Source organism: Gobio gobio (genome assembly GCF_949357685.1).
Source record: "Gobio gobio genome assembly, chromosome: 4".
Classification (NCBI taxonomy): Eukaryota; Metazoa; Chordata; class Actinopteri; order Cypriniformes; family Gobionidae; genus Gobio; species Gobio gobio.
This window is the reverse complement of record NC_137100.1, coordinates 63321889-63344752: the sequence shown is the minus strand read 5'-3', so window position 1 is coordinate 63344752 and position 22864 is coordinate 63321889. Positions and strand designations below refer to the sequence as shown.

Here is a 22864-nt window from a genome sequence, read left to right as displayed (position 1 = left end):
TTTGGCTTGACCCTTGACCCTTCAGCACAATAAAGCGACTGATGCTGGTCACCACTAAGAAACACCAGTGCAGTATTTGGGTGCTGAATGACCAATGAAAGTGGGTCACAGGTGGTCTCATCCATCAAGCGCTAGAAGCCGTCGACATGTTTCTCAGGTTCACATCATGGTCTGAACTGATACTGAACTGTTATTCTCTTTCCCAAACAGTGTATAAACATACCTAATGAAAAACTGCTAGGTTGTTAGAATATTCTGCCAAGGCGTTTAATTCACAAAGTCTGCGCTTCCACTCCACCGCAACTGACCGTCTAAACACACACTCGGGTTTTACCGGCCGCTGCTCCTCAATCAAAACAATGGCTGTTTGATATTAGCACCGGTTTCAAAAGAGTAGCATAAATAATGAAATGAGTAGGTTTACACTTCCATTATATTATGAAGATGGAGGGAAACACAACAGTTTCAGTATAAGGTAATCTTGCTCAAAACATACGCGTGTCCAGGCAGGAAAAATGGTTGCAAATTAAAATAGCAATTTCCATTTTAAATGGAGGCATTACAATTCAAAGAAATAAAACAACAATACAGTGTCCAGTCATCCAGGACTGAATAAATTAATAAATGAATGAATGAACGAACAAACATTAAATTAAAACTATAAAATATAATAAAAATCAAATCAAATTAAATTAAATTGAAATTAAATTACATTTAAAAACAGTTAAATTCAATTCAATAAAAACTACAAAATATAACAAAAACACAAAATATAAATAAATGAATAAAATAATAAATAACATCAAATTAAATAAAATGATTAATAAAATGATAAATTAAAATTCAATCAAATAACATTAAATAAAAAATATTCAATTAAATTAAATCAAAATTAGTGGTAGGCTGTTATCTGCGGTAATCGGGCGATAAAAAAAATAATCGCTGATAATCTATTCTCAAAGTTGGGTTGGGAGCTGGGTCTATACTACGCAAGCTATGATGACTTTCACCTTGATATTTTAGCGCGGATGTATACCTAGCCGAATTGCACTGTAGGGGGCGAGATAACCTGTGTGTATTCCTACTAGTGTTGTCAAAAATATAAATATTTTGATATGTATCAATACTGAAATATCTGAAACGATACAATACTCATTTTCTACAGTATCGATATCAGCTGCGCTCTCCTCTCCGACCGACAGGGAGTTGACACGCACTCGCATCTGAAGCGCACACACACATACCGTAATAAAGCTGCCTCTGACATACAAGTGCAAAAATGAGCTCCTTTTTCCAGCTTATTAATGGTCAAATACACTCAAAAATGTCTCAATGCCCATCTTGGTGAGTTTTAGCGTAAACACAGTCAGAACAGGAACGGTGTTTGGGATCCATGCGTGCGTCAGGTCTTAAAGGGACAGAAGTTATTTATTATTCAAACTACAAAAAGACAAACGATCACTTACGAGCTCACATATTCTGAATGCCTTCGGCAGAATTCAAATGAGCCATTTTAATCTAGATTAATTCCAAGATTACAGTGAGATTAATCTAGATTAAAAAAATGTATCTATGCCCACCACTAATTAAAATAAAAACATTCTATTAAATAAAATAAAAACTACAAACTATAATAAAATAAAAAACATAAAGTAAAATAAAAAATAAAAAAACAAGGACAAAAAGGACAATACAGTATATATTAGCGTGACTAGAAATGTGACCAGTCATCATCCAGGACTGAAACAATAAAAACAAAAATAAATAAAATAAAATAAAATATATATTTAAAAAAATTTATTAAAATGAAATTAAATGAAATTAATTATCTTACAGACGGCCATGATGCAACAACCTAATATGTTGAAGTGTATTCTCTAGTCTACAATGCATCACCCACAAAACATGTGACCTTGGTCTTACCTCTGGCTGTATGGCCTTAAAAACAGGGGCGTCCATCAGGGTAATTTGGCTCTAAGAAACAGAAAAGACAAAAATAGTCAAATTTTCACTTAAACTGAGAGTGAGTAATCACAGCCATGAGCTCATTTTCCAGCTCTGAGTTATGGCGTACAATATGGGAAAGGACAAAATGAAAACAATTCATCAAAAAAAAAATCACAACAATGAAGGTTCAACAGGCTCATTTAAAACTGCAGTTCCTTACATGTCTAAATAAGACCTTCATGCATGTAAATTATGGCTAATAAACTCTCAAATCCCACAATCAGGCTAACTCATAGGAATATCCTTCGCTAAATCACCAATAACATTCTGTATATTATTCTGAGAACTTTAAAAGTTATTAATCATCATAGACCCTCAGCCCTTGTTTGCGTTCTAGGTGACGTAGAATGGTTGCACTCGGCAATCAACTGGCGCTACCCGTAGCTATTTCTACCACAACACAACTCGAAAATGGTTTCGGAGTTAAACAAAACCAATTAATTGCTTTGTTTTTTAATAGCATTTAAAACACACTCAAACACATGTGCACAAAAATACACACACACACACACACACACACACACACACACACACACACACACACACACTGGCATGAAAAAGTATGTGAACCGCTTGCAGAACTGCTCAGGACAAACAAGGGACTCATGAAAAACCATCACAAAACAGAAAAACAGCCGTGGATCATCCAGGGAACGACACACAGCACTGAGAATCAATGGTTCAGAAACTTTTTATCAGGGTTATTTTAATAAATTCAGCTATTTTTTTGTCTTGTGGACTATATGTAAAAAATTTTTATGTAAAATATCGTATTCAGGACAGTACTAAATAAAAAATACCATGCATTTAGTATGATCCCTCTTATTTAGTTAAAATTATTCCCATTTTCACCGATTCTGCAAGCGGTTCTCATACTTTTTCATGCCACTGTACATCCACGCTCAATCAGCTGTAATGTTACATGAGGGTTGACTTGCCTAATTTGTCACCTGGTTCACTTCACTTGAAGGAGTGAATGAAAACAAGTGCGTGAAGTCGGACAGCTGTTGTGTGTACATCGGCTGTACACTGGCTATTGAGGTACAATGTGGGATTGAATGAGTGCACTGGAACATGTCCACTATGGTTTCAGAAACCACTACAAATGGCTGTCCCCTCAAATGCCCTATTTAAGGCAATTTAAATGCAATTACAAAGCATTGGATTGGTTTTGTTTAACTCTGAAACAATTTTCGAGTTGTGTTGCGCTACGGGTAGCGCCAGTTGATTGCCGAGTGTAACCATTCTACGTCATCGACCTAGAACGAAAAAAACTAAATGGCGGTGATTGCCCGGTGATCGCCTGGATCTCACAACCCCAAAAACACAAGATTATTTTTTTTAAATAGGCGCTCTCTTTATAAATAAACCACAGATTTGGGCTTTAAACAACTACATTCTCACCTGAAAAAGTCTTAAAACTACCTTTTGTGACACAATAGTAGTATTTTTAAATTATGCAGGGTTTCTCATCACGTCACTTTACCACGTGACCGCAGTGAGCAGGCTCCTGATTGGTTAACCCGGCGCGAATTGACGCCAAAGTTCACATTTTTCAACTCGGGCGTCAGACGCGAATTCGCTTCAAACGTGTGAATGCACAAAAGCACCATTCGCGTGTAACGTGCGTATCGCGCAAGACGCTCAAAGACGCTCGAACTGGACACATGAATGAGGCTGATTCGCGTCCTTCGCGCCGCGCGAATCGCGCCTTCCGCGCTGCGGGACCTCCAGACGCGTGTCAGCGCGCCTTTCCATTGACTTAACATTGAAATCACTCGCGCCAGACGCTCTATTCGCGTTTGGTGTGAACGCAGCATAAGAAGCAAAGTATAACGAGGTTGGGTTCCAATTCAACTGTCCATCCTATTAAAAGGCTAGGCTATAAAATAACTGGAAAAAAATAAAAGGTGTATTGTATTTTGCCAGATTTGATAGTGTAAACATAAGCAGGCACGAATGAGAACCGTGTTGAGGGGGATGCCAGGTGTGCGCGAAAAAAAACTAATATTCGAATCCCAAAATTGAAAATCGAATACCAACCCACCGAACGAATATTTCGAATATTCTGGTCCAGTCCTACTTTTATGATGGATGGATGCACTTTTTTGGGCTTCAAGATCTCAGGTACCATTCACTCCCATTATAAAGCTTTGAAGAGCCAGGATATTTATTAATATAACCCTGATTGTGTTTGGCTGAATGGAAGAAAGCCATATACACCTATGGCTTGAGGGTGAGTGAATCATGGGATCATTTTCTTTTTTGGGTGAACTATCCCTTTAAATTTGTCTGTTTTACCTGATCTAACCATCTAAAAAGTGCCCTAAACTGGCCTATTCAAACCAGCCAAAGGACCAGGTAAAAACATGCTTCCTTAGTGAACTACACCGAGCATGACTTTTTCAACAACCTTTGTTCCGTATTTTTCTCTTTCATTGTCTCCACAAAGATGCCGAGTATTGGCGCTCACGAGGCCGCGTGTCAGTCAGTCAGGATGCCGGTTACACAAGCGCTAGACAGCAAGGTTTTGGAACAGAGCTATTGTTTCCAAACGGAAAGGTCCCGACTGACCAGGAAAGCTACTAATGAGACTCGTGGAGCTGCATCATCACAGGACAAGACAAATGATGCAGAACCAAAGGCCGTCTCAGTTTTCCACCAGAGAAAGCATCAGTTTGAGCGCTGACAGTTTTACTCACCGCGAACTCCTCTGGCGTCACTTTCAGCACATCAAACACGACGGCATCGTAGCTCTTCGCATAGTCAGCGCTCGGGCCGTCCACAGACACAGAGCTGTTACTTCCCTGAATATGAGAAACAAGCAATATGAACACGCCATGAAATATTACAGATGCTCGAAAACAATAAGAAAGAAGAGAGGGAGGGTTGAAAACAACTATTCATTAAAGACAACTGACCACAATTACAGTCTTCCTGTTTTTATTGTGCTGGTCGGGTTTATTTTTTTTTGATGTGACTGCACATTATCCCGTATTTGTTCTGGTGTGGCTCTCATGTATTGACCATCAGCCGTACGGATCAAAATCAGCCCAGTTGTTTCCACGGAAAAGCCAAGTTGTCGGGTTAGCGTGAGGTTAGCGTGGTATATGTTTCTCAAGGGACGACTGCCAGCGCTGGAAAAACCATGAAAGCTCCTGGAGCTTGATTGAAACGATCTTTGATCTGATGATAACAGCATCTGAATGAGGACACGTGAACTCACACGGGCAAATGTCCAATGTTTTTATGTACTGGATGCATACATGTCCAAAAATATTTTATTACCATGTTGATTTTACGAGACTTTGAAGTTACAGAACCGTTTAAGCACCATGGTAGGAAAATGGCGATCATTCAGCAAGAAAATTAACACTTTTATTCAGCGCGAATGCATTAAATTGATCAAAAGTGACAGTAAAGACATTTTATACGGTTGCAAAAGATTTATTTTACAAATGAATGCTGTTTTTTTTTACTTTCTACTCATCAGTCTTGGGGGGAAAAAAATTATCATGATTTCCATAAAAATACGAAGCGGCACATCTGTTTTCATCATTGATAATAATCAGAAATGTTTCTCGAGCAGCAAATCATCATATTAGAATGATTTCTGAAGGATCATGTGACACTGAAGACTGGAGTAATGATGCTGAAAATCCAGCTGTGATCACAGGAATAAATTAGATATAATATATTACAGTAGAAAACTATTTTAAAGGGGTCATGAACTGCGTTGTTTTATTGTTTTATGATGTTTCCTGGGGTGCACTTATAATATTAGAATGCTTTTTACATCCAAAAATGTCATAATTTATAAATAAAAGGCATTTTTCCTATTCTAATTTTAGCCTCTGCTCTGAATGATCTGCTGTGATTGGCTAACGTCTTTTTAAGCAGTGACCTCGTCATTGCAACTCTACACTAACACATGCTTTCATCTTCACTAGCAGTGCAAAAGTGATATAGTTAAGAGATTCATTGAATAAAACGGGAGTCACTGATAAACTCGGGTTATTTGATTTGATTGGCTCAAACGATTGCAAAGGGAGCTTTCTTTGATCGCTTTCTTTATAGAATTTAATCACTGTTAAATAACAGATTAGTTTCTTCCTACTAAGAGAAACAACGCAAGTTGACATTTAGTCACTGGTCTGATTTACAGAGACACAGACAAAGAACATCTGACAGTACATGAATCATCACATTTCAGATCAGGCATTAGAAATGAACACAGTTACGCACATGTTGCATTACTGTTGAACCCAGAAAAACCTGTCATTTGCTGGGCCGGGTGTCTATAAAAGCTTTTCTTTGACTAACAAGGAAGTTTTCAGCTCTGAAACTTACAAGATATTCTTATATTACAATGACCTTTTATATATCAAAAGCTTAAGGGAAAGTTGATTTCTCAATTCATCACCCCTTTAAATGGTAATAATAGTTCACAACATTACTGTGTTTATTATTGGTCAAATAAATGCAGCTTTAGTGTGCAATATTCAACTATATTACTGATCAGCTCATTTCAATGATCATAAAGTCATAATTAAGAGATACAATTTTGAAAATATGATTTTAAATGTCCTCATTATTAGATAAAAAGTCAAAAAATATGATTTTAAAAGTCATAATAGTGAGATAAAAAGAAAATATGACATGCTAAGTCATTATTATAAGATACAATGTTGAAAATATTTATTTTAAAAGTCCTCATTATTAGATAAAAGTCAAAAATATGACATGCTAAGTCACTGTGAGATGAACAGTTGAAATTAGGACTTTAAAAATTCTGAAATAAAATTTTTTGATCTATTTGAATTAAAAAATCTATTCTCAGGCGACAGGAACAGAAAGAGATTAAGGAGAAAAAACACTCTTTCTTTATTTTACTTAAAAGAATTGAAAAACCTTACTTAAACTTAAAACTTTACTTAAAAAACCTTGTACACATTCCTAGTGTATTGTATAATATAAAATGAATATATATAAAGACTTACACAGGCAGCTCAGAGCTGTACAGCAGCATTTAAGTAGGAAATTGAATGAATAAATGTAAAAATAAAACACTACATAGACTTCACTATAAAATATACATTAATTCTTATTAAAGCTACTGTATTAAAGTTTTTCAGTCAAGAGCAGTGAGTGATTTTCTCTGTCTTGTTGTTTTATTAACATTAAAGGAATAGTTCACTCAAAAACTAAAATTCTGTCATCAATTACTCGTGCTCACGTTATTTTAAACCTGAATAAAGTTCTTTCTTCAGTTGGACATAAAATATATATTTGAAGAATGTTGGAAACCAAACAGTTGCTGGTCCCCATTGTAGGAAATAATAATAATATGGAAGTCAATGGCTACCAACAACTGTCTGGTATTCCACTGTCTGTGTAATGAATACAGGATATGAACAATATTAGAGTGAGTAAATAATGACATCATTTTAGAGTGAACTGTCCCTTTAAGGACAAGCGGCAGCATGTTCACTACTGCGCTACTGTCTATTTAAGACCTGCACGCATCTAATATACAGACACACACCGATTTTACTTTCACTTTAGACATAACCGACTGTGTTTATGTTAACCTTGTGTGTATTTGACAGTATTAGCGCAGTGACTTAGTCCAGTAATCATGTGTTTGACAGGCTTTTAGAGCGCTCGCTCGGAAAAAAGCGCATGTGCATAAGCACGTGAATGAAATGTTTAACCAGCAAGGCTTTAAAACGCATGCAAATAATGGACTTCCGTGATTGTGAATAACTCTAGTGTTCCGTGAGTATAACTCCACCACTAACCTGTGATGTGAATGTATGTCGCGTTGTTCAGTATATTGGGATGGAGGAATTCACAAGCGCGTATTGAACCGTGAATGCCGTACCGAACGGTTCAATATTATATTGAGAATTGTGGCATCCCTATATTATAATATAATTTGATCAACCATCACATAAAAATAATGATTGTATTAGCCCAAATTTTGCAATGTTGCTGATGCAGACCTGCAAAAAAGATTACAATATAGTGTTATTTTACAAACCCAAATCAGAACAAGTTGGGACAGTATGGAAATCGCAAATTAAAAAAAAAAAGAAGTGATTTCTAAATTTACTTTGACTTGTATTTCATTGCAGACAATATGAACACAAAATATTTCATGTTTTGTCTGGTCAACTTCATGTCATTTGTAAATATGCATCCTTTCCTGTCATTCAGACCTGCAACACATTTCAAAAAAAGTTGGGACAGGAGCAATTTAGGGCTAGTAATGAGGTAAAATGGTTAAATAATGATGTGATTTGAAACAGGTGATGTCAACAGGTGATTGTAATTATGATTTGGTACAAAAGCAGCATCCAAGAAAGGTCTAATCCTTTAGGAGCAAAGATGGGCAGAGGATCGCCAGTTTGCCAACAAATACGTGAGAAAATTATTGAAATGTTTAAAAACAATGTTCCTCAAAGAAAGATAGGAAGAGATTTGGATATTTCACATTCAACCGTGCATAACATAATTAAAAGATTCAAGGAATCTGGAGGAATTTCAGTGCGTAAAGGACAAGGGCGCAAGCCTAAGCTGAACAACCGTGATCTTCGATCCCTCAGGCGGCACTGCATCAAGAATCGTCATTCATCTATAAGCGATATCACCACATGGGCTCAGGACAACTTTGGCAAACCTTTGTCAAATACCACAATACGTAGTTACATCCACAAATGCCAGTTAAAACTGTACTGTGCCAAAAGGAAGCCCTATGTTAACAGTGTCCAGAAGCGCCGTCGACTTCTCTGGGCTCGGAGGCATCTGGGATGGACCATCACACAGTGGAAACGTGTACTGTGGTCAGATGAATAAGTATTTGAGGTATTTTTTGGGAGGAATGGACGCAGTGTGCTCCGGACCAAAGAAGAAAAGGATCATCCAGACTGTTACCAGCAACAAGTCCAAAAGCCAGGGTCTGTCATGGTATGGGGTTGTGTCAGTGCCCTTGGCAAAGGTAACTTGCACTTCTGTGAAGGCACCATTAATGCTGAAAAGTACATAGAGATTTTGGAGCATAATATGCTGCCTTCAAGAAGACATCTTTTCCAGGGACGTCCATGCATATTTCAACAAGACAATGCAAAACCACATTCTGCACACATTACAAAGTCCTGGCTGCGGAGGAAGAGGGTTCGGGTACTTGACTGGCCTGCCTGCAGCCCTGACCTGTCTCCAATAGAGAATGTGTGGACAACGAAGACCCCGCACTGCTGCCCACCTTAAGACTTGTTTGCAGGAAGAATGGGACAAAATTACACATACATCACTTGGTGTCTTCAGTCCCTAAACGTCTTTTAAGTGTTGTGAAAAGGAATGGCAACATTACAAAGTGGTAAATGCTTTACTGTCCCAACTTTTTTTTAAATGTGTTGCAGGTCTGAATGACAGGAAAGGATGCATATTGACATGAAGTTGACCAGACAAAACATGAAATATTTAGTGTTCATATTGTCTGCAAGGAAATACAAGTCAAAGTAAATTTAGAAATCACTTCATTTTTTCTTTTTTTTTGCGTTTTCCATACTGTCCCAACTTTTTCTGATTTGGGGTTGTAGTATCATTGAGATTGAGATCAGTTTTCATTTTGAATTTCCCATTTTCATTTGAAAGTTGTGGTCATTTTGCTTTTGTCATTGTTATCAGTTATTGTTGTTTTAAATGTCTCTGTGTAGTTTTTATTAATTTTTTATAATATTAGTAGATTAAATTAAACTAAATAAAAATGAGAAATGTTGCTTTGGAAACTTTTTGTATACATTTTTACTTCATTTCAGTTCATATTTATTTTATTTCAAGTATCAAGAAAATGTTTTTTTATACCCTGTACATGAGTCACTTAAGAACTGAATTGTTATAATGAAATTATTCATATTTTCTACACTTAAAAAGTCCTATCCTGTCATACTGCTGAAATAAGGACATTTCATTTCCAACGATGACCACTTGAACAAAGGCAGTAAATACATTTTTATCAGTTAATAATTTCAAAATGTTAATATATTAACATTTCTTTTAAAAGGAGGAGGCGTTACCTCAGAGGAGGCGGAGCTAATGCTGGTGCCATCCGATAGGCCGTTTCTACGGTACATGCTGGTGAATCAGCCAATGGGGTGCAGACGCCAGGGCAACAGCGGCCCTCAGCCAGACCCCACATGTGACAAATCATCCATACCTGAGACAGAGAGAGATGAGACATATAAACCAGTTATACATAGTCATGGCATGCACACATTTATTTTGAGGAAAATAATGCTCATGTATCACTCTTCAAGATGTTTGAAATACCATCAAATAATATTAACTGGAAAATGATTACAATGATATTGACATGTATCTTAGGCTTATTGAAAAATATTACTAAAGATATATGCACATAAAATATAATTAGCCTGAGAGTGTAGGGAGACTCAATGTCAGCTGCAATGCATCATGGGAGTGTGGGGTTACAGATGAAGTGGGTTCAATCCTTTGACTGGTGGTCTGTGTGTGTGTGTGTGTGTGTGTGTGTGTGTGTGTGTGTGTGTGTGTGTGTGTGTGTGTGTGTGTGTGTGTGTGTGTGTGTGTGTGTGTGTGTGTGTGTGTGTGTGTGTGTGTGTGTGTGTGTGTGTGTGTGTCTAAGAAAAACTCTGATCCTAAACGTCTAAGGAACTCCAAAGGGACTCGGTTTGCTCTCTTTCCCAGATGGCCAGAGGAAGTCCCAGCATACCTGACTGACCAATGAACCGCCAGGCCGGGAAAGAGCGTAACAAATAGGAAAGAATGTGACTTTTACAATGGAAATCCTCTCGGATCACTCTCACAGTGATCAAAACACTTAATGGGTTTTGGGAAAGTTCTCCACACTCAGCTGGAGATCTGAAAGAGCCGATATATATTTGCAATATGAACCCTCTTTGGTCTGAGAATCGGGAAACTTAATTTACAATGTCAGACATGTTGTTGTAAAGAAAGTGTTTTAATCTCAGCTTCAACTGTGAGACGGTTTTTATCAAGCAAATCTCATATTACCAGACTTTACATTTCACTCCAAAGGAAAACAGGAAATTAAGTTTGATGCTCTATAGACCTCACAGCTCAAGCTCCAACAGATCCAAACAGGGCATTTATACCAACTAAACTGCCAAAATCATCGTGAATATGTGCTCATTAACATAAGACCACCCACATTTACATATCAAAATCTTCAGTTTTATGGTCACATGTTTTATGGAAAAATTCTTCCAAAAAATCTAGTTTATTGTGTTTATTATGCTATTAAATTTTTCCTGTTACTGAAGCCAAAGCCCTCAGAGGAGCTGTGATGACCTCTAGTGGCCATATGAGTTTATGTGCAATCATTCAATCCACACTGTTTTTGGCTTATTATCAATAATACACTGATCAGATCGCACAACATAACTCACAAATAAACCTTTATGGAGAGACCAAAAAGGCTGAAAATATAGATACAATGTTTTTGTAACACCAAATGCTTATGCTCATCAATGCCTTTATTTGATTAAAAATACAGTAAAATTGTGAAATATTATTACTATTTAAAATGTTCTGTTTTCTATATGAATATATTGTAAAATGTCATTTTTTCCCGTGATCAAAGCTGAATTTTCAGCATCATTACTCCAGTCTTCAGTGTCACATGATCCTTCAGAAATCATTCTGATATGATAATTTGCTGCTCGAGAAACATTTATGATGAATTATCAGTGTTGAAAACAGATGTGCTGCTTCATATTTTCATAACCATCAGGATTTCATAATTATTTGATGAATAGAAAGTTCAAAAGAACTACATTTTTAAATTACTATCACTTTCGATCAGTTTGTTATTGATCAAATCTGTTCACCAAGCAGCATTATACAAGATAATAGCAAATAAATAAATAAAATAATTTCACTAAAAGATGAATAATTTGTAAATGATTGCTGTGGTATGCCATTCATGTTGTATACTAACATACTAAATAGCGACTACTAACAAAACACATGAAAATACAACAGTATAAGTGAACTGTTGTAACTATTAAAGGGTTAGTTCACCCAAAAATGAAAATTAGCGCATGATTTACTCACCCTCAAGACATCCTTAAATATCCAGATTTAAAACGTTATAAAAGTAAATTATCTTCCCCTTCCATATTCAACTTACGGAAAAAGTTTAGTGCCTCTCGCAGTTCATATATTTTGAAGTACTTTCACTGTTGTTAGTTGCACTCAAATCATCCTTGTTCACATTACTTAAGAAACTCATGTAACTACATGAACTTAAATTTACTGAGTTGTTTCAACTAAAAATTTGTATTGTCAGCTTTACTTAAGTGTTTGTTCGGTCAACTTAACATTGCTGAGGGAAAAGAACTAACTGGGCAGTGGATCTGTAGTTCCCAGCATGCTTTGCAAGGGACTGCATTAGGAGAGTAAATTTAGGGATTAAAGTGTAATGCTGCTTTCACACCAAATGCAAATAGAGCGTCAAAATCACGTCTATCGCGTCTAGTTGGACGCTTGAACAATTTGAATCCCCTCGCGCGTACACAGCGAATTGGACGCTGGTATAAATTGAGCATTTGAAGCGAAATAGACGCGCGTTCAAGGCGCTATTTCATAAAACACCACTCTGCTTCTTTTCATTTTCAATAAAAATATATATTAAACATTAAAAGCGACACAAATGTGGTCCAGGCAACGCCTACATTATCTTCACTGCATGTGTATTTAAATATCCTTAAAAATAAAGTAATGAAACTTCTCTTTGCCCTCAGTCAAAACAATTTGGCAGACAACAAATTATAGATTCATGACACCAAAGATCGGCCGTTAGATCTGCACAAGACAAATTCTATCTCATGTTTAACCACTACAGGACATCAGAGTCAGCGGCAGACGGCAGAAGGACTGGCCGAGGAAAGGCTGCTCTCGCTGGGGTTAATGAGCGCTGAGCGCCCCGTGATCGCCTGGATCTCACAACTCAAAAACACAAGATAATTTTTTTTAAATAGGTGCTCTCTTTATAAATAACCACAGATTTGAGCTTTAAACAACTACATTCTCACCTGAAAAAGTCTTAAAACTACATTTTGTGACACAATAGTAGTATTTTTAAATTATGCAGGGTTTCTCATCACGTCACTTTACCACGTGACAGCAGCGAGCAGGCTCCTGATTGGTTAACGCAGCGCAAATTGACGCCAAAGTTCAAAATTTTCAACTCGTCAGATGCGTCAGATGCGAATTCGCTTCAAACGTGTGAATGCACAAAAAGCACCACTCGCGCACAACGCGTGTATCGCGCAAGTCGCTCAATTTGCGTCAAATTTGCGTCATTCGCGCGAACTGTACGCGCAAATGAGGCGGAATCGCATCCATCGCGCCGCGCGAAACGCATCTATCGTGCCACAGGACCTCCAGACGCGCGTCAACGCGCCTTTCCATTGACTTAACATTGGAATCACTTGCTCCTGACGCTCTATTCGCGTTTGGTGTGAACATTATTTTTTGTGGGGGTTTTTTCAGTAAAGGGAAATGTTAGTGTTTAATGTTGTTATGTTGGACATTTAGAGGAGTTTCTGTATTTTTGTGGTTACCATTATGCAGAAGAGTGGCTGTGTTTAGGCTGTGGGCACTCAGACACACATTTATTGGATGGACTTCTTGCCCTCAATTAAATTGAGTTTGTACAATGAGTTATTTTTGCATTTTAATTCAAAAATTATGCCTGTTGTTATTTAATAGTTATCCACTTACACTTGTAGAGGAAATAGTTCATTTAATAAGGTAAATTAAATCGATAAATGTGTTCACCTAACATAATACTTTTATCAATTTAACATAACATTATTAAGTAAACTGCACATAAATATTACGTAACAGTGACAAATTCACATTCACATTTACTCAAAGAAATGTTGTCAGCTTTACTTGAAGTTCTTTTGTTCATATAACTTAAATGTTACTTGTAAAAATTACTCAATATAGTTGTGTGGAACCACTTGACGCTTGACTTGACTCGATTTGCTTTTTTGAGTAAATTCAACAACTTATTTTGAGTGTACGTTACGTCTGACTAGCGTAACTGGTGTGCAATATGAAGTTTTAAATATGGATATTTTTCTTTCACAAATGGGCCACTTCGCTTCAGAAGGTCTTTATTAACCAGTTATATGATAGAGCAGTTATATGATGGGTAGATGCACTTTTATGGACTTCAAAAACGAGGCAACAGTCACTGCCGTTATAAAGCTTGGAAGAGCCAGGACTTTTTTTTTTTATAACTCCGATTGTGTTCGTCTGAAAGAAGAATGTCATACACACCCAGGATGACTTGAGGGTGAGTAAATCATGGGCTAATTTTCATTTTTGGGTGAACTATCCCTTTAAGAGTGGTAATGTTTTAATCAGTCACTTACAAAGTTGTTGTAACACTCGTCTACACCACAAGATGGCGACTCAAAACTACAAATTACTTCAAACAGGGCCTTTTCTAATTGCGTAATCAGAGGAGATTTGTTTCAAACCATCCATTTAATGTTTATATCACTTCATTCACATTAATATTCAACTTTTTCCCATACAAGTACCGCATACTGCGTGCATTTTGAAAATGTTCATGTATCTATTACATTTAAATAATATATAGGCCTACATAATATATTTGTGGTGTTGTGAGACCAATAATGCAGTGCTTATATTTTAAATTGTCTCATTTAAAATAACAACATTCATTACAAATTATACCATCAGCATAACACTTTGAGTGAAAACTAAACTTTGAGTATATTTGCATGTTTAAATATTAAACCCAGTTTTTCGGTGTGATTCACCCTGTGCACTAGAAAACTACTTCAATTATTGCATAATTCATTCATGTTTATTTAAGACATTTCAGCTTGTATAGAACCTTTTTGTCTTCTTTTAAAAATTGAGCTAACCCCAGTGAACCTTTGTGTGTGTGTTTGCCCAAAGTCATCTGGATTCAGCTGAATTTGAGACGGCTCCTATGTGCAACTCGTTGAACACCACACACCCTCCGCCTCCATCACTCCAGAGCCGTCTGATTATAATCTGAAAGCGTTTCCTATAATATCAGCCAATGTAATCCCCCATGAGTCAGTGATAATACTCTCTCACACACGGATCTGTGTTATACTGGATCATCAGCGCAGCAGTCGAGCTCTCTTTCACAGAGAAACAGCAGCCGTCTGTCTGATATCACCCGTTTCTGACGCCATCTGGACTGAGAGCGGGTGTGAAAGCTATCAAGTGTTTCCAAGGAGACACACATTAGTTTACCTCCCGCTTTCACTTAGTCCACTGCAGTAGAGTGGGAGCCTCTGGGGTTTTTTTGTTTCACACAATACAGACTTGAAGTATGAACTTCACTTGAGGGGTTTCATGAACGTCTGTCTGATCCTTAAGACAAAATCTTCAGCAAACACATCCAGTGCACTACAGAGTATAATAGAGTATAGACAGTACAGTATATTATATTATAGCACAGTATAGTATAGTTTACAGAGTAGTATAGTACAGTAAATATTAGTATAGTATAATATACACTAGTAATAGTATATTATCGTATACAGTATAATAGTAACTATTAGTATAGTATAATATATTATAGTATAGTATATTATAGTGTATATATATTAAATATATATATATATATATATTAGGGATGCCACAATTCTCAATATAATATTGACACCGTTCGTTACGGCATTCACGGTTCAGTACATGCTTGTGAATTGCGTTTTTTTCGGTTTCGCATTTAATTAATTATTTTCATCCAAATTCTATCATTTGCCTCCATCCCAATACTGAACAACGCGACATACATTCACAATCACACATTAGTGGTGGAGTTATACTCACGGAACACTATAGATATTCACAATCACGAAAGTTCATTATTTGCATGCGTTTTAAAGCCTTGCTGCTCATTCGCGTGCGCGGTTTTAACATGCGCTTTTCAGAGCGCGCACACTAAACGCCTGTCAAACATGTGATTACTGGACTCAGTAGTCGTCTAACTGCGCTAATACTGTCAAATACACACAAGGTTAACATAAACACAGTCGGTTATGTCTAGAGTGAAAGTAAAATCACGTGTCTGTATATTAGATGCACGCAGGTCTTAAATTGACAGCAGTGCAGTAGTGAACACGCTGTCCTTAAAGGGACAGTTCACCTCTAAAACGATGTCATTATTTACTCACTCTAATATTGTTCCAAACCTGTATTCATTTCTCGATGACAGAATTTTCATTTTTGAGTGAACTATCCCTTTAATGTTAATAAAACAACAAAAGACAGAGAAAATCACTCACTGCTCTTGACTGAAAAACTAATACAGTAGCTTTAATAAGAATCAGTGTATATCTTATAGTGAAGTCTATGTAGTGTTTTATTTTTACATTCATTCATTCATTCAATTTCATACTTAAATGCTGCTGTACAGCTCTGAGCTGCCAGTGTAAATCTTTATATATATTTATTTTATATTATACAATACACTAGGAATGTGTACAAGGTTTTTTTTTTTTTTAAGTAAAGTTAAGTTTAAGTAAGGGTTTTCAATTATTTTAAGTAAAATAAAGAAAGAGCATTGCAATAAAAAAAAAGTATTTTTCCTCCTTAACCTCTTGCTGTTCCTGTCGCCTAAGAATAGAATAGCAAAAAATGTATGTGACAAGCCATCAGAACCGAACCGAAAACCGTGGTTAAAAACCGAGGCATGTATTGAACCGTGGACTAACTGTATTGTTGCATCCCTTATATTATATTATATTATATATATATATATATATATACACACACACAAACACATTGGGGAGGGGGGTTACATGAATGCATCTCTGAATGAAACAGTCTTCAGAATAGTTTTGATGGCATTTCTACAGCGGTACCCAAAGAAACGCTTCTTTCCATAAGCACCACCTATAGTCAGAGAGTGAATTTGCATTTTTATTCAGTCCACCTGTTGTTGTTTTTTTTGTGCAGGTGTCTTATGTAACAATTTCACAAAGCTAAAGTCAGACCATTCTGTATTTGCTTTAAGTCTAGAAATTATGCAATCTAATTTAAATCAAAAACAACTGCTCATGCTACATGTGTGTATCTTTGATTGGATCGTGATTAAAATACTGTGGTTGCCTCACATTTCAAATGGCTAATTTTTTTTAAGGCCAGTTTGGCCTGTTATAGACCAAAGAAAAAAGAACATTTAAATCAAAACAAAAAAAATCGACAGATGGTGTCGGAAATATAAAAAAAAAACTGAATTGGCCATGAAAAATATATAGGTAGATCTTGTCTTTCATCAAGGCTGAGGGCAGGGATCTTTGGCTTGAAAATGTTGGTGACCACTGGTATAGAGTATATTATGGTATGGTATGGTATAGAGTATATTGTTATAATAATGTATAGAGTATATTATGGTATAGTATAGTATAGTACAGTATAGTAGAGTATATTATAGTATAGTATAGTATAGTATAGTATAGTATAGTATAGTATAGTATAGTATAGTATAGTATAGTATAGTTTAGTATAGTATAGTATAGTATAGTATGTATAGTATAGTATAGCGTATATTATGTTATAATATAGTATAGTATAGAGTATATTATGGTATAGTACAGTATAGTACAGTATAGTATAGTATAGCGTATATTATGTTATAATATAGTATAGTATAGAGTATATTATGGTATAGTACAGTATAGTATAGTATAGAGTATAGTATGATATAGTATAGTATAGTATAGAGTATATTGTGGTATAATATAGTATAGAGAATATTATGGTATAGTATAGTATAGCGTATATGATGTTATAATATAGTATAGAGTATATTATGGTATATTATGGTATAGTATAGTATAGTATAGTATAGAGTATATTATGGTATAGTATAGTATAGTATAGTATAGTATAGTATAGTATAGTATAGTATAGTATAGTATAGTATAGTATAGTATAGTATAGAGTATATTATGGTATAGTATAGTATAGAGTATATTATGGTATAGTATAGTATAGCGAATATTATGTTATAATATAGTATAGAGTATATTATGGTATAGTAGAGTATAGTATGGAGTATATTATGGTATAGTATAGTATAGAGTATATTATGGTTTAGTATAGTATAGCGTATATGATGTTATAATATAGTATAGAGTATATTATGGTATAGTATAGTATAGTATAGTATAGAGTATATTATGGTATAGTATAGTATAGCGAATATTATGTTATAATATAGTATAGAGTATATTATGGTATAGTATAGTATAGAGTATATTATGGTATAGTAGAGTATAGTATGGAGTATATTATGGTATAGTATAGTATAGAGTATATTATGGTATAGTATAGTATAGTATAGCATATATGATGTTATAATATAGTATAGAGTATACAGGGAGTGCAGAATTATTAGGCACGTTGATTTTCTGATCATATTTTTTTTCCAGGCACATTTGACCAATTCCAAACCACAGTAATCCTAATAACTACTATTGATTTAGTATTTAATAATGTATAAGTGATATATAATTGTTCATGAAGGCTGGAAATGAAAATCACCTTATATTCAGGTGTGCAGAATTATTAGGCATGTTTTCTTTTACAGATAAATTGAGCCAAAAAAGAGATTTAACTCAGACTGAAAAGTCAAAAAGTATTAAATGCCCATGAGAAGGATGCAATACTAATGCAATACTAGACATTGCAGTTAAGGCATGACCATTGGACAGTGAAATGCTCGTTGGGTCAGCAGGATCTGACAAAAACAGGTGGTGAAGAAAAGACACCTGTTAACTGCAAAAGAATTAAGAATTAAGGTGAAGAATTAAGGGTGAAACCATCAGGAACCCTTTAGTCTCCAGCGCCACCATTTTCCAGAGCTGCAACCTACCTGGAGTCTCCAGAAGTGCAAGGTGTCAGGATCTCAGAGACTTCAGTTAGGTAAAGAATCCTAAAAAATGACCCCCACTAAATAAGAATCACAAGCTGAAGTGTTGTAAAATACATATAGTATAGTATAGTATAGTATAGTATAGTATAGTATAGTATAGTATAGTATAGTATTAGTATTAGTATAGTATAGTATAGTATAGTATAGTATATATAGTAAAGTATAGTAAAGTATAGTATAGTATAGAGTATTTTATGGTATAGTATAGTATAGAGTATATAATGGTATAGTAAAGTATAGTATAGTATAGTATAGTATAGTATAGTATAGTATAGTATAGTATAGTATAGTATAGTATAGTATAGTATAGTATAGAGTTTATTATGGTATAGTATAGTATAGAGTATATTATGGTATAGTACAGTCTAGTATAGTATAGAGTATATTATGGTATGGTATAGTATAGTATAGAGTATATAATGGTATAGTAAAGTAAAGTATAGTATAGTATAGTATAGTATAGTATAGTATAGTATAGTATAGTATAGTATAGTATAGTATAGTATAGTATAGTATAGTATAGAGTTTATTATGGTATAGTACAGTCTAGTATAGTATAGAGTATATTATGGTATGGTATAGTATAGTATAGTATAAAGTATATTATGGTATAGTACAGTCTAGTATAGTATAGAGTATATTATGGTATGGTATAGTATAGTATAGAGTATATAATGGTATAGTAAAGTATAGTAAAGTATAGTATAGTATAGTATAGTATAGTATAGTATAGTATAGTATAGTATAGTATAGTATAGTATAGAGTTTATTATGGTATAGTATAGTATAGAGTATATTATGGTATAGTACAGTCTAGTATAGTATAGAGTATATTATGGTATGGTATAGTATAGTATAGAGTATATAATGGTATAGTAAAGTATAGTAAAGTATAGTATAGTATAGTATAGTATAGTATAGTATAGTATAGTATAGTATAGTATAGTATAGTATAGAGTTTATTATGGTATAGTACAGTCTAGTATAGTATAGAGTATATTATGGTATGGTATAGTATAGTATAGAGTATATTATGGTATAGTACAGTCTAGTATAGTATAGAGTATATTATGGTATGGTATAGTATAGTATAGAGTATATAATGGTATAGTAAAGTATAGTATAGTATAGTATAGTATAGTATAGTATAGTATAGTATAGTATAGTATAGTATAGTATAGAGTTTATTATGGTATAGTATAGTATAGAGTATATAATGGTATAGTAAAGTATAGTATAGTATAGTATAGTATAGTATAGTATAGTATAGTATAGTATAGTATAGTATAGTATAGTATAGTATAGTATAGTATAGAGTTTATTATGGTATAGTATAGTATAGAGTATATTATGGTATAGTACAGTCTAGTATAGTATAGAGTATATTATGGTATGGTATAGTATAGTATAGTATAGTATTTATATATAGTATTTATACTTTTTGAACATGTGAAATTGTTTTGTTATTTCTATTTGAAGTACTTAATTCTTTATAATAATTTTGGAAGTGTGTATAGAGAAGTGTATGTTCTTTTTTATTTGGTATTTTTAATTATATTGTAAGTATGTAGGAATGTATGATTTAGGTACATACATATTCTCTTCCTGTTATTCTTATTTTTTTTAACATGTTCAAATAAAACACTCAATCAGAATCAGAATGTATAGTATAGAGTATTTTATGGTATAGTATAGTATAGTATAGTATATTATGGTAGTATAGTACAGTTTATGGGACCTTTTGAGTCACAAATACTAAGAAATATAAAATTCTTGAAACTACATAAAAACCCATTTAAGACCAACACATTTACCGGTATCCAAACATTTCACAATTAGACAAACTCAGATGTCTGAATAAAGAATTGAACAATATTGCTAAAATGTTAAGGGTTTGTTTGAGTTCCCAGCATGAATACATTATGCAGTTACTGTAATTGGATTATTGTTTCACTGTTTGATGACTTTGGACATATCAAGTCTACACAAAAATTGACAAGTCAAGTCACAGTGAGGTAAAAAGGTGGCATTATGTGATTGTTTCACGGCCCTGATCAGGTGTTACAAACATGTGAGCAGCAACAAAGAGCTATTTTTCAATATACAAGACTCTGAGACACGCACTCCTGGTCGTTGCATATTAGTCATGCTCTTTGTCTCCCATCTCACCCCTTATTTGTCACCCTCAATCTCATGAATTATCCCTAATCTCTAAAGAAGCTGTGAGATGCTGTAATTATACGGCTCAGTCTGCAGCGCAACTAAACACTCTTCAAGATCTGTCCTCAGTCACTGAAATAGAGCAACTGAGAGAAGAAACTACAACCAGAGAAGAACTACAGCCATGTTCTGCACCAGGATTCGGTAATATAGGTATTTTGTCCCATACTGATGGTGCTGTAAGGGATTTAGGAGTAAGCATGCATTAAAAATCCCCATGACCTGTAAAAGCCATTGAAAGAGATGATGGCTGAAGGCAATGAAATATTTCTTAAAGGGATAGTTCACCCAAAAATTAAAACCTTCATGTCATTCCAAACCCGCAAGACCTTCGTTCATCTTCAGAACACAAATGAAGATATTCTGATTGAATCCGAGAGCTTTCTGTCCCTCCATTGACAGCTATGCAACTACCAGTTTTAAACGCTTCAAAAAGTTCAAAAAGAGATCGTAAAACTATCCATATGAATAAAGCGGTTTAGTCCAAATTTTCTGAAGAAACATCACTTCATATGACGGACAGATTAATTTAGGCTTTTATTAACAAATAAACATTGATCAGCAAACAGTAACGGAAGCTCAAACGTGTTGCGAAACACGAAAAAGAACCTCATTTGTTCTTGCTTAAAGGATTAGTTCACTTTTAAATAAACTTTTGCTGATAATTTACTCTCCCCCATGTCATCCAAGATGTCCATATCTTTCTTTCTGCAGTCGAAAAGAAATGAAGATTTTTGATGAAAACATTCCAGGATTTTTCTCCATATAATGACTTCAATGGGCTCCAAACGGTTCAAGGTTCAAATGACAGTTTCAGTGCAGCTTCAAAAGCTTTAAACCATACCAGATGATGAATAAGGGTCTTATCTAGCCAAACGATCAGTGTCTGTGAGAAACCCAGCAGTATTTATGCTATTATTTTACCTCTTATCAGACGAACGTGATCATCTCTGAGCTCAGCCATAACTTCCGCTAAGTGAGGTCAAAATACGAGCGTGGTCAAGAAAGACATGGACATCTTGGATGACATGGGGGTGAGTAAATTATCAGCAAAAGATTATTTAAAAGTGAACTAATCCTTTATGCTCAAACGTGATGCGTAACACGAGAATGATCCTCATTGGTTCTTGCTGAAGCTCAAACGTGCTGCGTAACATGAGAATGAACCTCATTGGTTCTTGCTGAAGCTCAAACGTGATGCGTAACACGAGAATGAACCTCATTGGTTCTTGCAGAAAACACCCCCATGTCAGTCCAGCGGGTGAAGTAGACAATAGTTAATTCTCACTGACTAGTGAAAAACACTGCAGATGACAGTGCAGGAGTTTCCTGCCTTCTGCAGCTCTCATCAGAATGAAACTGACATTTATGATGCAGGATGTAGATGTAGAGCAGTGATATTAAAGCAGCACAAACTTCACTGTTCACTTAAATGTGAACTTTATGTGTTTTTGTCATAACCTTTTGTGCATTTGACAATTTAAGCGCAATAAGATGTGAAAGAGAACTTGGTTTAAAGGAGCTGTATGTTGGACTGTGGCCAAAACTGGTACTGCAATCACTTTCAAATGACTGTAGAGCGGTGTATCCCCTCTCCCCTGACTCGAGGTTGCC

The 22864-nt window shown here is 35.0% G+C and overlaps 1 protein-coding gene across 2 annotated transcripts in view; it reads right to left on the bottom strand.

Annotated features, from left to right (window-relative positions):
- The window catches only part of LOC307125795 (ras-specific guanine nucleotide-releasing factor RalGPS1), a 269981-nt gene that overhangs the window by 222847 nt on the left and 24270 nt on the right, over window positions 1–22864 (bottom strand). For both annotated transcript variants that reach the window (XM_079815915.1, XM_079815914.1), the window contains exons 2-4: window positions 10086–10225; window positions 4710–4814; window positions 1924–1974 (exon numbers count right to left, since the gene is read on the bottom strand). In XM_079815915.1, coding sequence (XP_079672041.1) covers window positions 1924–1974; window positions 4710–4814; window positions 10086–10142 — 213 coding nt within the window. In that variant the 5' untranslated portion in view covers window positions 10143–10225. The remainder of the gene's footprint in view (window positions 1–1923; window positions 1975–4709; window positions 4815–10085; window positions 10226–22864) is intronic.